The sequence below is a fragment of the Salvia splendens genome, chromosome 12, assembly GCF_004379255.2.
Source record: "Salvia splendens isolate huo1 chromosome 12, SspV2, whole genome shotgun sequence".
Lineage (NCBI taxonomy): Eukaryota > Viridiplantae > Streptophyta > Magnoliopsida > Lamiales > Lamiaceae > Salvia > Salvia splendens.
The window spans coordinates 32,770,828-32,784,585 of NC_056043.1; the positions used below are offsets into that span (position 1 = coordinate 32,770,828).

Consider the following 13,758-nt stretch of genomic DNA (forward strand, 5'->3'; position numbering starts at 1 on the left):
ATGTTGCTTAATACACTTCAAACCAAAGCTATAACTACATCATTATTACCAATGTTCCACCCAAAGTAGCACACATTTAACTTCTGAGATTGGAATTTTATTAGGGTTTGATTAACTTCTCCTTCTTGCATCATAATTACTTCAACGAACATTGTTACTCGTAACTTAACCTATTTATGATCAAGTGAATTGAATATGTTGATCCATTTGTTTAATTACATCAATTATAGGAGCAGTTACAAGATTATTATCAATGTTAAACCTAAAGAAGCATACACTTAACATTTAGATATTTGGAAGAGGATGAGAGAGAGAGAGAGAGAGGTGTGGGGGCCGGAAACTGGTGTGCAGAGGCACTGGTGAAATTTTTGTCATCTGAAAATAAGACAGGCTTAATTATAGCTGGATTTTGTTTCATCAGTTTCAACCCAGGCCCCCCTCTTTCTTTTTCTCTCTCTCTCAGAGAAGAATTACATCACTCCTCAGTCACTGCATGCATGCTCTTTTGGGAATTTTGGACTCATATACGTACACATATGGATACATGCACCTCCTCTTCATTGCTTCCACTTACATCATTATATCATTATCTCATACTACTACTATTTCACATGCACATCATCTGTTTTATTTGTGATGTTTGATTTTTGTGTAAACACGTTTTCAATTATGTATACATGCATTTTCTAAATTAATCATTTCATCAACATTATTGTGTTGTGTTGTGCATAGCTATCTATATATACGTACAATGTGCTGGATGTATATCTATATAGCTAGAGAGAGGATTCCTTAGTAGTAATACATGTTGTATTAAAACCATATTCTAGTACTCCATAAAGTACTCTTATCCTTCCTCGATTTAAGACCTCATTTTATGATGAAATGTGAGCGTGCATGATGATTGAATGGTGCTTGTGGGGTCCACTTACCGAAAATGGAAAAAAAGTACTTAAAATTTTAAATTGCGGGTATCGAAATAGGAGAATGCGACATTTTTCTTGGACGGAAAGAGTATATGAATTACCTATATAGTGACGAAGCTAGAAATATTTGTTGAGGGGACCAAGCTTAGTAACATAAGTTCAAGGAGCAATAAGTATATTTTTTAGAATAAAATATAATTAAATATGATATAGAATACTTTATTTTCTTAATTATGGTGTGACTAATTTATGAGTATTAAATTAACTATATATACTATTTTTGAAAAATATTGGTGGGCGATGGACCACACTAATTATATAGACACCTTGGCCCACTGTAAATATATCTTGTTCCTTTTTCTACTTTCGATTGTTGAAGTATTTGCTTTTTTGCTAAGTTGATGCTACTGAAACGAAACTGCTAGCATTCGTTATTGCTAGCAATGCAAGGCTGTATGTAAGTATAAAAAAGTTTAATTTGGTTAAGAAAAATAATTTAATTTAGAAAAGCATCAAATCCTAAAACATAAATAATAAATTCCCGAGTAAATAAATGTATAATTAACTTAATCTCTTTAAAAGAGCTTTTATGCAATTGACACATACATATATTCATGAAAATCATCTAATTAAAGTACATTATCTTCATTCATCAACTTGAATAGAAAGAAATTAAACACCGACATATATGATCAAACATAAAGAATAAACTCGCAGCTTTTGGTTATTCACCTTTTCCCTAAATTAGAAATATGCTCAAGAAAAAGAGCATGCATTTCTCTAATTTGAGAATATTGGATTAAAAAGATATTAAAGTTAAAGCTTCCAATTAGTAAAAGAATTATAAATAATGAAAAAGAAATATGTCCACATCATTAACAACCAATTTATTTTTATTTTTATTTTGAGTGAACTACAAAATTAGCCCCTATGTATAGTTAATCGAACGTTGAAGGTACTCATGTTTAAAAAAATGCACCAAACGCCTCTACGTATGGGTATAATATCATATGAAGTCATTTTTCACTGTTTACTGTCTTTAATGCCCTTCTCATCCTCAATTTATTTCCAAAATGCCACTCCAAGGGCATTAATGTCTTTCCATTATTTCATATATTCCTATTCCTAGAATAAATTAGTTTTAAAAGAGTGTAGGAAAAATAATTTTTATATATTATTAGTATACTTTAATTTTTATTAGTATTTTTTAAGAAAAATAATTGGAGAATAAAATATATTTAATTACTATTAAAACATTCGATGATAATATGTGTATTATAATTATTAGTATTTATAATTTATTGGTATTATGTTTATACAAAAATTAATATTTTAATAATTTATTTTACAATATTCTTAAAATTCAAATTTATTAATATTAATGAAATGTAATGATGAAATATTGGAAAGACATAAATGTCCTTAGTGGCATTTTGGAAAAAAAAAGAGGGTGAGAAGAGCATGGAAGACCGTAAATAATGAAAAATGACTTCAAATGATATTATACTCATACATAGAGGTGTCTGGTGCATTTTTTGAAACATGAGTACCTCCAGCGTTCGATTAGCCATACATAGGGGCTAATTTTGTAGTTCACTTTTTTATTTTTATATTTTGCATTTTGTGTTTTTTTTATTATTGTGATCAGAAAAGTAGTGACTTCTTTTCAAGTGAGTTTCTCTAAAAAATGAGTCAGATTTGTACAAAAAAAGATGCACATATTCTATGCCAAAAATGTCATAGAAGAAATTTGTAAACCACCATGAAATGGAAAAGAGCAAAAGACTTCAATTATTTTCATGATAAAGGCCACTTTTTTTATGTACTGTACTATATTGATATTTTTTTTATATATATATACTAAAACTGAGTCCCACAAAATGTACCACAAAAATATTTGTTCGATATACATAGACTACATGAGAGTCAATGAGCTTGGGCATCACCATTCAATCACTTCATTAAAAAATTATTACTGTATTATTATTTTTAACAACCATACATATATTTATGCGGTTGGAAGACAAATGTGGTTCATCAATAGTCGCTAACAGTAGACGACAGACGAAGAACAAAAGTGAACCTCAAGCTCAAAGAATTAGGACCAATGACAACTCTATAGACTGAATTTAATAGAGTTGTCAGACCTATATGGACTGACAGTGGGGTCGACTGATGTTAATGTATATAGGCTATATGTTGCATTATATGATTATATCTCATTTGTTCATTTATTTATATAATAAAGTGGCGAAATTAAATGTTATGATATAACAACATTAAACTAATAAAAGAACCCAATGTAGTTTGAAGAAAAATGATTAAGTTTGGGGTTGGTAGTGTAATAAATGATGGAATTATTGGGGAGAAAAGGGGAATAAATATTGTAACATTCCATTTTAGGTAGAGAATGTTGTGACATAATTGGGAAGGGAAACATGAGGAAAAGGGCAGGTACATCCTTCCTCTTTCCAAGCCCTTAAAACAACCGACAGCTTAACCTTTTTCTCTAATTTTCTGACACTAAAATCCCACCAAGCATGCAATATAAGACTATTACACTTCATCAACATACACAAAAACACACGCACACACGTATGTATAGCCTATACAATATTGACATCTTATTTTGAAAAAATTGTGTTTTGTGTGAAAAATAAAAAGGTCGTATAAACTCGAGCAACTTTATCTATGAAAAAAAGTTTGTTAGAACAAGTCGCTTATAATATAGGATACAATCCACTAATAATAGAAAAAGTATTAATTATTACTAACATACAAAAACTTTAAGAACATTAAATATAAGAAAGTACACATGTCTTCAAAGATCATTTACTATAGCTTAAATAAAAGTGAAGGAATATGGAAATTAAACATCTCTACAACGTAAAACGGGTACAAATTGAGGACGCTAGTAAATACGATCAACAACGAATTCAGTAAATAGAATCCGTATGGTCGGACACAGTAAACAATGTAAGTCCCCTGCGTCTGAAGGTAGAGACAGCGCGACAGCTCGAAAGGCCGAAATTCTTCGAGCCGACGGTGGGTCGGTCCACCAGACCCCACCTGGATCCACCACTAAGTACAACTCCAACCCAAGATTTTTTTTCCACTCTCCTCATCACGACGTTCCTCTAATAAAACCCAAAACCAAAAAAATGAAGCTACCCTAAATTAATTCAATGCAATGTTTGTGTATTTATGATGAGCGGATTCGTTTCAGCCGCCGCCGCGGCGGCGGTATGATCATTTTCACACACACTAATCACCGCCAGCTCCGCCGCGCAGACTGGCAGAATGTTATTATTATTCTGCGCGGCGGTGGCGGAGGCGGAGGCTGCGAGGGCTTCCGCCCTCGCGACCTGTGCCCTCCAGTCCGTGCGCCCGAGCACTGCCAGCATCAGCACGGCGCACGAGGCCTGCGCCGCGAGCAGCCCGAGCCACAGCCCCGGGAAGCCGCGGCGCAGCCAGAACCCCATCACGAACGCCGCTGGCATCCCGACGAGGTAAAACGAGCCCAAATTGATGTTCGCCCCGACCGTCGGCCGCGCGCTGCCGCGCAGCACGCCGCACCCGGTCGTCTGCGGGCAGTTCCCGAGCTCGCAGATCCCGGCGATCGGCAATGCCGCCGCCGTCAGCTCCAAAATTCCGGCGTCGTCCGTGAAAAGCCTCCCCCACTTCCCCCTCATCCAAATCGCGAACACCATCGCCGCCACCCCCATCGCCGCCGCGCAGAGAAGCGCCACCGCCGCAGCGAGCCTGGCTCGCGCCGGGCGCCCGGCCCCGAGCTCGTTCCCGACTCGAATCGAGACGCCGAGACTCAAGGAAGAAGGAAACACATAAATCAAAGAGGTCGTCTGAATCAAAATCCCCATCGAAGCAATCGTCGCCTTCGGATTCGGGAGCAAACCACATAGAATTATCATTAGCTCGTACCACCACCACTCCAAACACACAGACACACACGTCGGCACGGCCAGCCCCACCAGCGCCGACCAGCCACGCAAGCAGTCCCGGCTCGGGCCCACCCAGGAATCCTCGTAGACGCCGGAGAAGTAAACATAGGCGCAGAGCAAAAGGACGAGGTTGAGATTAGTGAGCGCCATCGCCAGCGCCACTCCGGCCACCCCCATCGAGAAATACTCGACCAGGAGGTAGTTCAGAGGGACGTGGAAGAAAACAGAAGCAAACGAACAATAGCTGACAGGCAATGTGATACCCTGGCAGCGGAGATAGATCCGGAGCGGGTGGAGAAACGCGAGAAAAAAGAGGTCGGGGATGGCGTAAACAATGAATGTGTGAGCCACAGACGATATCTCCTCGTCTTGGTTGCACCAAAGTAGAATAGTCCTCATGTTGAGCCACATCACTGTGATGGGGACCGCGGCGGCGAGGAGGAGGAGGATGGTGCGGTGGAGAGTCAGGCCCAGGACCTTCATCTGCTTCGCACCACAGGCCTGGCTAGCGATGGGCTCCATGCCCATCGCCAGGCCAGAGATGACGGAGTAGCCGGTGATGTTGGCTACTCCGATGGACAGGGAGCCCCCGGCAAGCTCCAGCTCGCCAAGGTAGCCCAGGAAGAGCATTGAGATCATGGCCCTTGAGTAGAGGATTAGCCCTGTCATGGCTGTGGGGCATGAAATTTTGCCTATCTCCTTCATTTCTTCAAGGACCTAATTTTCATCAAAAACATTATTTTATGATCATGGTGTGACATGTGTTATGAATTTTCCTTTTTTAAAATTTTTTTTGAATGTACCTCAGACATGCTAGGCCATCGAAGAAGTTCGTCGTCGGCGTCGGAATAATCAGCATCCATGATCTTGGTGGGGTTGATGAAGTGGTTTTTATTGGAGGGAGAGAGGAAGGAGGAAGGGGAAGAAGGCTTGGGATTGCACATACCTTTCTTTTCTTTTCTTTTTCTTTTCTTGTGTTGTTTATTTTCTTCACTACAAAGTGGTATAGTGCAAAAGTTTGGGAGGGGACTATAGTTGAAGCAAATAAAAAAATGGACAAATTTTTTGGGTTGGTGTAGGATGTTTGGTTTTTGCAAAACTTGATGGGGGGAAGGCAAACATTCATTGTCTATATATACATAAACAAGAATCGATATGCTTGAATACGTGTCAAGAATGAAGAATGCTATGAAAAAGCCACTTAGCTACAATATTTTTTTTGGGGTTGGCTATCTCCACTTTTCATAACTTTTTTCATCGTACCAAAAAAAAAGTGACAATAAAATTTTTCATGGTGTTTGTGGTGAAATAAAAAATTGACGTCTGTTAGTGAGGAAATGCACAAAATTCTCACTATTATATCTAAGTAGCATATAATTAAATAATGCATGGATATGATTGGTGGAAACGGCATTGTTTTGAGCCAAGAATTAGTTTTTAGGTAATCTTTCTCCTCTTTTGGGTATTTATGTTGTATGGTGGGATTTCTGTAGCTTAATCACCTCTCCCTCTAAAGATAAGAAAGAAAAACATGGAGAATAAAAAGATATATTATCTTTAATGCTAAGTGGAAAAGGGTGAATGGGATTGACAAATAATCTAAATTCAATTCCCTCACTATAGCTAGTTGTGTTGAAGTGACATAGCTTCTTCAATATGTGGCTTATCCAGAATTTTTGATTTGGAGACGAGTTGATTCAGGGTGCTGATCGCTTCTGACGTAAAACGACTTTCATTGTCTTTTGTTACTTCTTTTCGTCTTCCTCCCTCTTTATTTAATTCCCTCATGTCTCTCTCCCTTTAACTTTTTGTTATGGATATTGAATACTGAGCTATTAACATGGCAAGCGAGCTATGTAATTTTAAATTAAAGATAAAATTATAAAGCTTTTTTATTTTTAATTAGTTCAATTTGAGATTTATTAATTTATTCCATGTTGCAACTTTAATCATATGACTAAATTCATTTCTATATATATGTTATTCTTCTTTGTTGTAAGATTACTATTTTGGGAAATTTGTTAAATTTTTGTAAATTAATTTCAATTTCAAAGAAATGTTGTTAAATAGGATATGAAATGCCTTCTCGGGTCTCCAACGTAAAATGTCTGGATCCGCAATGGAGAAGCGGGCTATGTATAAATAAGCAATGAAGAGTGTGGATATTAGATAATTAATGAGTTGTGGATAATTGACTATTGTGAAAATTTAATTATCCATTTACAAACAAAAAAAAACACACGTAGTGGGAGGGGTGTTACGTTTTTTCTTCACAGTCCATGTGATGTACCGCAGTCGGAGCTGTCCATGGCCGATTTCTCACAGCCAAACACACCTTAGCTACTTTGCCCAATTTGAGAGGCACAACTTCATCCATAAATCACTATGAGGTCCCATCTCATTTCTGGCTGTGTTTTTCTCATCTAATTAACTTCTCTTTTATATATGTCTATAATTTTACATATGCAGAATCTTTTAGTGGCAGCGATAAAATGCAAACTCATATATTGTACAAATTCCAAACTTTTCAATACAGTATCAACACAACGTCAATACAATATCAACACAGTGTAAAATTTCAAGATTTTGATGTCTACACAATGTTAATACAATGTCAACACAATTTCAACACAGCAACAACCGTTGACATTGTGTTGACATTTTTTGTTGCTATTATTTTATCATCTTATGATATTTTCTAACGGTCCAGATCAAAGTTTGAAGTTTGTACAATATTTAGAATTTGCATTTGATCACGTCCCATGTTTTAGTAACGTGCGAAACCCAAATTTAACCAGAGTTCGCTGAGGTGCATGCTATAATCATCCCTAGGAAAATGAGAGACATGATGATTACCCACCTAAGACGGAACAACCCAATCTCAATCAACAAGGATGTCTCAACATCTAATTAGATAATATGAATTGAATTCCTAGTATTGGGGAGAAGCCCATGGAAATCAAATGCTTCCAAAAATAAACAAAAAGGGGGTTTGCAATAAAAATGAAATTAATTAATATGGATGAACAAGTTATGGGGTGGGGGGAAAGGGACCACTATGATTATGATATATGATATAGTATAAATTTTTTTAAAACAAAAAAAAATTGAAAAAATGGGGTGTGTGAATATTAACCGGCAAGACTGGTTGAGAGGAAACACAATCTCAAATAAAATTGGTAAGTACAAAATCCCAATCAAATAAAATTAGATATATCCATTTAAAAACACACCAAAAACAACCAAAAATGCCTAAAAGTGGGGGCACCCTCTGCCCTCTCTGTCACACTCTGGCGACATGCACTTTTAATAATCGCTCTGTTCAATATAATTCGCACGCACCACTCTCAGACTCTGAGAACTAAATTACAACATGCAAATTTTCAGTAATTATTTTTTTTATTCTTATTTTTATTTATTTTGAATGGAATTATTATCATCTCGAAACATCCCTGGCCTCGTGTTTCCAGCTCGATCTTTTTTCCTGCACAAAAAAGATCTCCACCCGGAAAAACTACATGTATATATGTATGTGTAGTGATGCCACGTCGCGGTATTTTTGTTCGTGTGCAGTAGCTTGCAAATCGCATTGGATAACGTTTTTCATGTGTGGGGTTGGGTGGGTTGGTTGTTATCGCTGTGTGGCGGACCAAGACTCGTATGAACCTTTGTTTGTGTCTGGCAACGTCGAATCGTATGTGAGATGGTGATGCGTGATTTTCTTTTATTCGGGGGCTTATCGTTGTGTGATGGGCCAACATTAATGTTAGTGACAAATATTATAGCTGCAACGAGACCATATATGACTTTTGTTCATGTGCTATGCTGTACAACGGTAGACTGCAAATTGTAATGGATAACGATTTTTCTACGGTTGCAAATGATTCACTTTTTCGTGGGGTACCGTTGTTTGTCTGGTTATCACTAAATGTCAATGGCACATATTATAGCCACAATAAGATCATATGACCTTTGTTCATGTGCAATAGCCTGCAAATTACATTGGATAAATTTTTTTTACGATTCATGTGTGCTTGGACCATTAGCAAGCACCGGATAAACCCATGTTTATAGCCTTCAAACCACACTGAATATAAACCTCAATAGACTGCAAATCGCACTAGATAACAATAAATGTACAAATTAGACTCAGACTCAAGAGAAACATTAACGAATTTAAAACTTGAAACATTTAGCCTTAAAAAAATAGTCACTCTACTATTATTAAAACAAACCTAAAGAGACATTTTTTCACCTTTTTGTGAAGTAAGAGACATGGAATTTGGTGTAATAAAAATGGTAAGTGGGGTTCACCAAAATGGCTCTTAACCTTTGATTTTGGTGTTGAAAAATAGACAAAATTCTGTATTAAAAAGAAGAAGAAGAAGGGTGTCTCTCTTGAGTCCACCAAATAAATTGATATGCACCCACTATTATATTCTTTATCAGAGTGCCTGAGGAATTTAAGCATCACAATATGCATTGTTTCACTAAACAAAACATCAATATACAGTGTAAGAATAATTGGCAAATTCCACCACCTAGTGAAGCAATGTATGTCAACAAAGGCAACAAGTATCAATTGTTGATGTCTGGCCTCCTCATGATCCCTTCTCCTATTCAAGACCCTCTTGCGCATTAGGGCGATTAGGTAAAAATACGGGACACACTAACGGGTGTTCAGATTTGACCAGGAAGATAAATAAACAAAACACGACCAAATGTGCTTTTAACAACACTGCTAGTAGGAGATGTACGACCAAATGTATTAGGTGATTTTTTCCGAATGCCAAATATCAAAAATAAAAAAAATAAAATAAAAAGTACTAAAAAACATATTTTTTGTGCATGAAAAGGAAATTTTGGAACACTTGGTAATGTCCTAAAACAAAAGGATGGTCAATGTTTTTTGTGTATGTAACAAAGAATTACAAGGAGGCAAAGTACCCTTTTCAGATACTGATAATGCAATAAGCATAAGAATTTATTCCAAAGCTAGCTAAAGGAATGCTGAAAAGGTAGAATTTTCACAAAAATCTAGCTTCATGCTTTATGAAGACAAGGGTATGGAAGCTCGTATTCGATTAGGCGACGCGCAGTTGGTGGATTTGCAGCCACCAACCGCGAAAATTCAATAGAGATAAGGAAAAAAAAAAGAAAAAGGAAAATCACTCAACCAGCTCATGGAGCAAATTGCATGAGATTCCATGGTTACATCAAGTTAATGGGCAGCAAATTCCTGTGGAAAATGATGTGTTTTTTCGCATCCGGGAATCAAGCCTGCTGCTTATCTTAATAGTTAAACGTGTTGGAAAATAGAATCGAAATGCAGAAAAAAGTAAGGTGATGAGGTTTAGGACAACGTCGTGTTAGCTTCTTAGCGAAGCTTTGGACTAGTTTTTGTGAGGTTATGTTAACAAAATGCTCCAACCGCGAAACAAGGCCACAAGCAGTTCGGCCTAAAAGGAAATATTCGACTAGGACATACGAAGCTCCACGAAGAACTTTTGTTTGTTTTGATCATGGGTTTATGTAATGATTCTCAGTATTTTTCTGGAATAGATGGAGTCAAGGATTTTGAAAAGATGGTGCTAGATTTTTTTAGTACAATTGGGTGATGGTGGATGTGTTTTCTCTCTCCCAAGAAAGAGGTTGATGATGATCACTTAAAAAGAATATCCATCAAAAATATTTCACAGGGATAAGATATGTAGTTTTGCATTCTTACATAGGTCTCATTATGTAGGAATTTCACTGAACTAAATTAATCTATATGGGAAATTCAATAAATTTAACACTAAACAAGTATATACTTCACTTTCAAATGATGTAGCATTGAAATCCATTTTTATTGATCGATCCGTGGGAAGATAATGATCGGAATAGGGGACCGAAAGCTATGGAACTTGTGAGTGGGGGTCTTTGAAATGGTATTTATCGCGAATGATGGAATCATTCGAAAGAATTGGACGAGGAGCCATATGAGGTGAAAATCTCATGTATGGTTTTTGGAGTGACAGTAAGGATGAGTTATTAGTCAACTTTTCTAATAGACTTGCGAGGTTAAGGAAGACTTGGTCAAGAACCTAGCTCGTAGAGTAAATCATCGCACCTACGGTCCAACCACTGGTCATTCTGTTTTTTATTGATCAACCGTAGGAATGTAATGATTGAGATGACAGAGTGAAAGATATAGAACTTGGGTGTATGTCTTTTCGAATGGTACTTATCGAGAACGATGGAATCATTTGGGGAATTCGTATACGGTGAAAATCTCATGTATGGTTCTGTAGAGTTGCAGTAAGGGACTAACGGTGACTCGTCTATCAACATTTGAAAATAGATATGTCAAATTAAGGGAGACTTTTAGTTTTAACTAAAGATATAGTCCGCGAAGTAAATTATCACACCTACGATCCAGAATGTGTTGTGACGAATGTCATATCGATGGTAATATATTGTGGAGTTATGTACGTTTATTAATGGAAAAGGACATTTTTTGTTGATGTTAAAATGATGAATTGGATATATTTTTAAGGAAAGAAGAGATAAAAAACATTTTGAGGCCCATTAGTAAGTATAACAAAAATTTGTTTGCAGCCCACTCTAAACCCATCATGAAATGTTTTGGGTGTTACATTTAATTTATGGAGTATTTCATATCAATATATCATCTACCACTTTCAGGGTCGAAACAGCTTCAACTGCAAATTGAGATATGGAATTAAATTGTTCGAGTTTATATAAATCTAAATGAATGAGTTATATATATTAGTATATACTAGCCAACACGAGGATCATATTTTTCAGTTGAGTTACTTGTATAAATATATAAACTATACATAAATATATAAACTATAAATATATTGGTAATTGGTGGTGTAGTTGGTTGATCGATAAGCTTTTAATACCTCTAAGGTATACAGTTGTATTCCGCTGATAAACGACTTCGTTGTACTTTTGTGAAAAAAAAAATTCATTTTTTGAAAAAGTTAAAATCGTGAAAGTTTTAAAGATGATGTTATACTTAACATTTTAATAATCTAATTAAAGTGGTTCATGTTTTTGAAAGACTAATAATGTCAATATTGGTTATGTTCAGTTTTTATTCTTACGATCTTGTAGAGGATCTCCTCACAGTTGCTTCAGACAACAACCGAAAGATTTTTACAATGGTTAAAGATGGAAGAATTAAGATTTTTCTTTTTCTTAGAGTTTTAGTGTCGGAATTCTGACTCTGCCATTATAATATTTAGATATATATATTTATAGGCTTCATATAGTTGATAGAAGACAATAATTTTTCTATATTTAAAATTTCCAAAATTGTTGCAAGGTATATTATTTTCTAACTTGAAATTGTTGGAAGGCATATTATTTTCTAACTTATCCTTACACATAGGCTGATATATTATTTGTAACTCATCCAAGGTGTCATAACAATATGTACCCAAATAAGAGCATGTTCAATGAGTCACCACAAATGACTATGTTCAATGATTTCACTACTTATGTATATGGCCATATTCAATGATTTCACCACAAATATGACTATATTCAATAATTGTAAAAATTGTAATGCGACAAACTACTCCGCCGACGCACCGCTTTCCCCTTTATATTTACCAACAACCCAATTCTTATTCATTAAGAAATTCATTAATATCAATATATCCTTAATTCCTAAGCCAAAATAAAATAATTGATGTAGCCACCAAACATCCTTCACTATTAAGTCCACGTTGTAACCACACTCTACTTTTTTCCACCTATAAATATTGACTACTATTCCATTTAAGAATATACATCAAATACGTTTCTCCTTTAACCAATAATATTGGCTTTGAAAATATTTAGAATGGCAAAATTTAGTACTTTTTATGAAGGGTGGCTTAGCAGTCAGGAGGACTTCCTCCGACGGCTCGAGTCGCTACTGATCCCGGTGAACGGTTTCGACCGGGACCGGGAGTGCCGCGAGATAATCCCTCGGGTGATCGAGCATTACCGGGAGTTCTACCGGGAGAAGGCGGCGGCGGTGGAGGAGGACGTGTTCGTGTCGATATCGCCGCCGTGGATGAGCTCGTTCGAGCGGTCGCTGCTGTGGATAACCGGGTTCCGGCCGTCGATCCTGTTCCCGATAATGGAGGGGGCGCTGGCGGAGGAGGAGCTGGCGGCGGGGCAGCGGCGCCGGATCGAGGAGGTGAAGGCGGAGTCGCGGCGGAGGGAGAGGGAGATCACGCAGGCGATGGCGAGGGTTCAGGAGACGATGGCGGAGCAGCCGGTGTATGGGTTGATCAAGAAATTCGGCGGCGGAGAGGGGGCGGCGGCGGAGAAGATGAGGGCGGCGGTGGAGGAGGTGAAGGCGGCGATGAGGGAGGTGGTGCGGGAGGCGGATGAGCTGCAGGGGTGGACGGTGGCGGAGGTGGTGGAGGTGCTGGGGCCGGTGCAGGGGGTGAGGTTTTTGGCGGCGGTGGGGAGGTTTCAGCTCCGGGCGAGGCGGTGGGGAGTGGAGAGAGACGGTTAAATCTGGTTTGACTTTTTCCGTTGAAATCTGGTTTATGTTGGAATCTGGTTTGACTTTTTCCGTTGAAATCTGGTTTATGTTGGAATCTGGTTTGACTTTTTCCGTTGAAATCTGGTTTATGTTGGAATCTAATCTATTAACTAATTTTATTTTCAGTTTTACTTTTAAGTAACAGTTTATAGTTAAAAGTTTATCAAATTATAATATAAGGTAATGTTGAATTATGATTCGGATTTGTTTTATACAGTTGAATTTTAGTATTATCAGCAATAATTTATTAAATACATTCAAATGTAATTTAAAAAATTCAAATTTTTCGATTAAGATTAATTTAATGTATTATATTATA

General features: G+C 37.0%; 2 protein-coding genes across 2 annotated transcripts; one reads left to right on the forward strand and one right to left on the reverse strand.

Moving 5' to 3' along the window:
• Window positions 1–3,646: 3,646 nt before the first annotated feature.
• Window positions 3,647–6,066, reverse strand: LOC121756823 (protein DETOXIFICATION 48-like). Its single transcript, XM_042152223.1, has 2 exons — window positions 5,689–6,066; window positions 3,647–5,602 (listed from the first exon to the last, which is right to left on the reverse strand). Exons 1-2 carry the CDS (start codon window positions 5,827–5,829, stop codon window positions 4,109–4,111), a joined length of 1,635 nt encoding a protein of 544 aa, XP_042008157.1. The 5' UTR covers window positions 5,830–6,066; the 3' UTR covers window positions 3,647–4,108.
• A 6,566-nt stretch (window positions 6,067–12,632) lies between these two features.
• Window positions 12,633–13,581, forward strand: LOC121758478 (protein ZW2-like). Its single transcript, XM_042153871.1, has one exon. It carries the CDS (start codon window positions 12,744–12,746, stop codon window positions 13,407–13,409), a length of 666 nt encoding a protein of 221 aa, XP_042009805.1. The 5' UTR covers window positions 12,633–12,743; the 3' UTR covers window positions 13,410–13,581.
• Window positions 13,582–13,758: the final 177 nt, after the last annotated feature.

Coding starts and splice junctions, on each gene's coding strand:
- LOC121756823 (XM_042152223.1), bottom strand. CDS start 5,829: ATGTGCAATCCCAAGCCTTCTTCCCCTTCCTCCTTCCTCTCTCCCTCC. Junction 5,603..5,688: donor GATGGCCTAGCATGTCTGAG/GTACATTCAAAA, acceptor GATGAAAATTAG/GTCCTTGAAGAAATGAAGGA.
- LOC121758478 (XM_042153871.1), top strand. CDS start 12,744: ATGGCAAAATTTAGTACTTTTTATGAAGGGTGGCTTAGCAGTCAGGAG.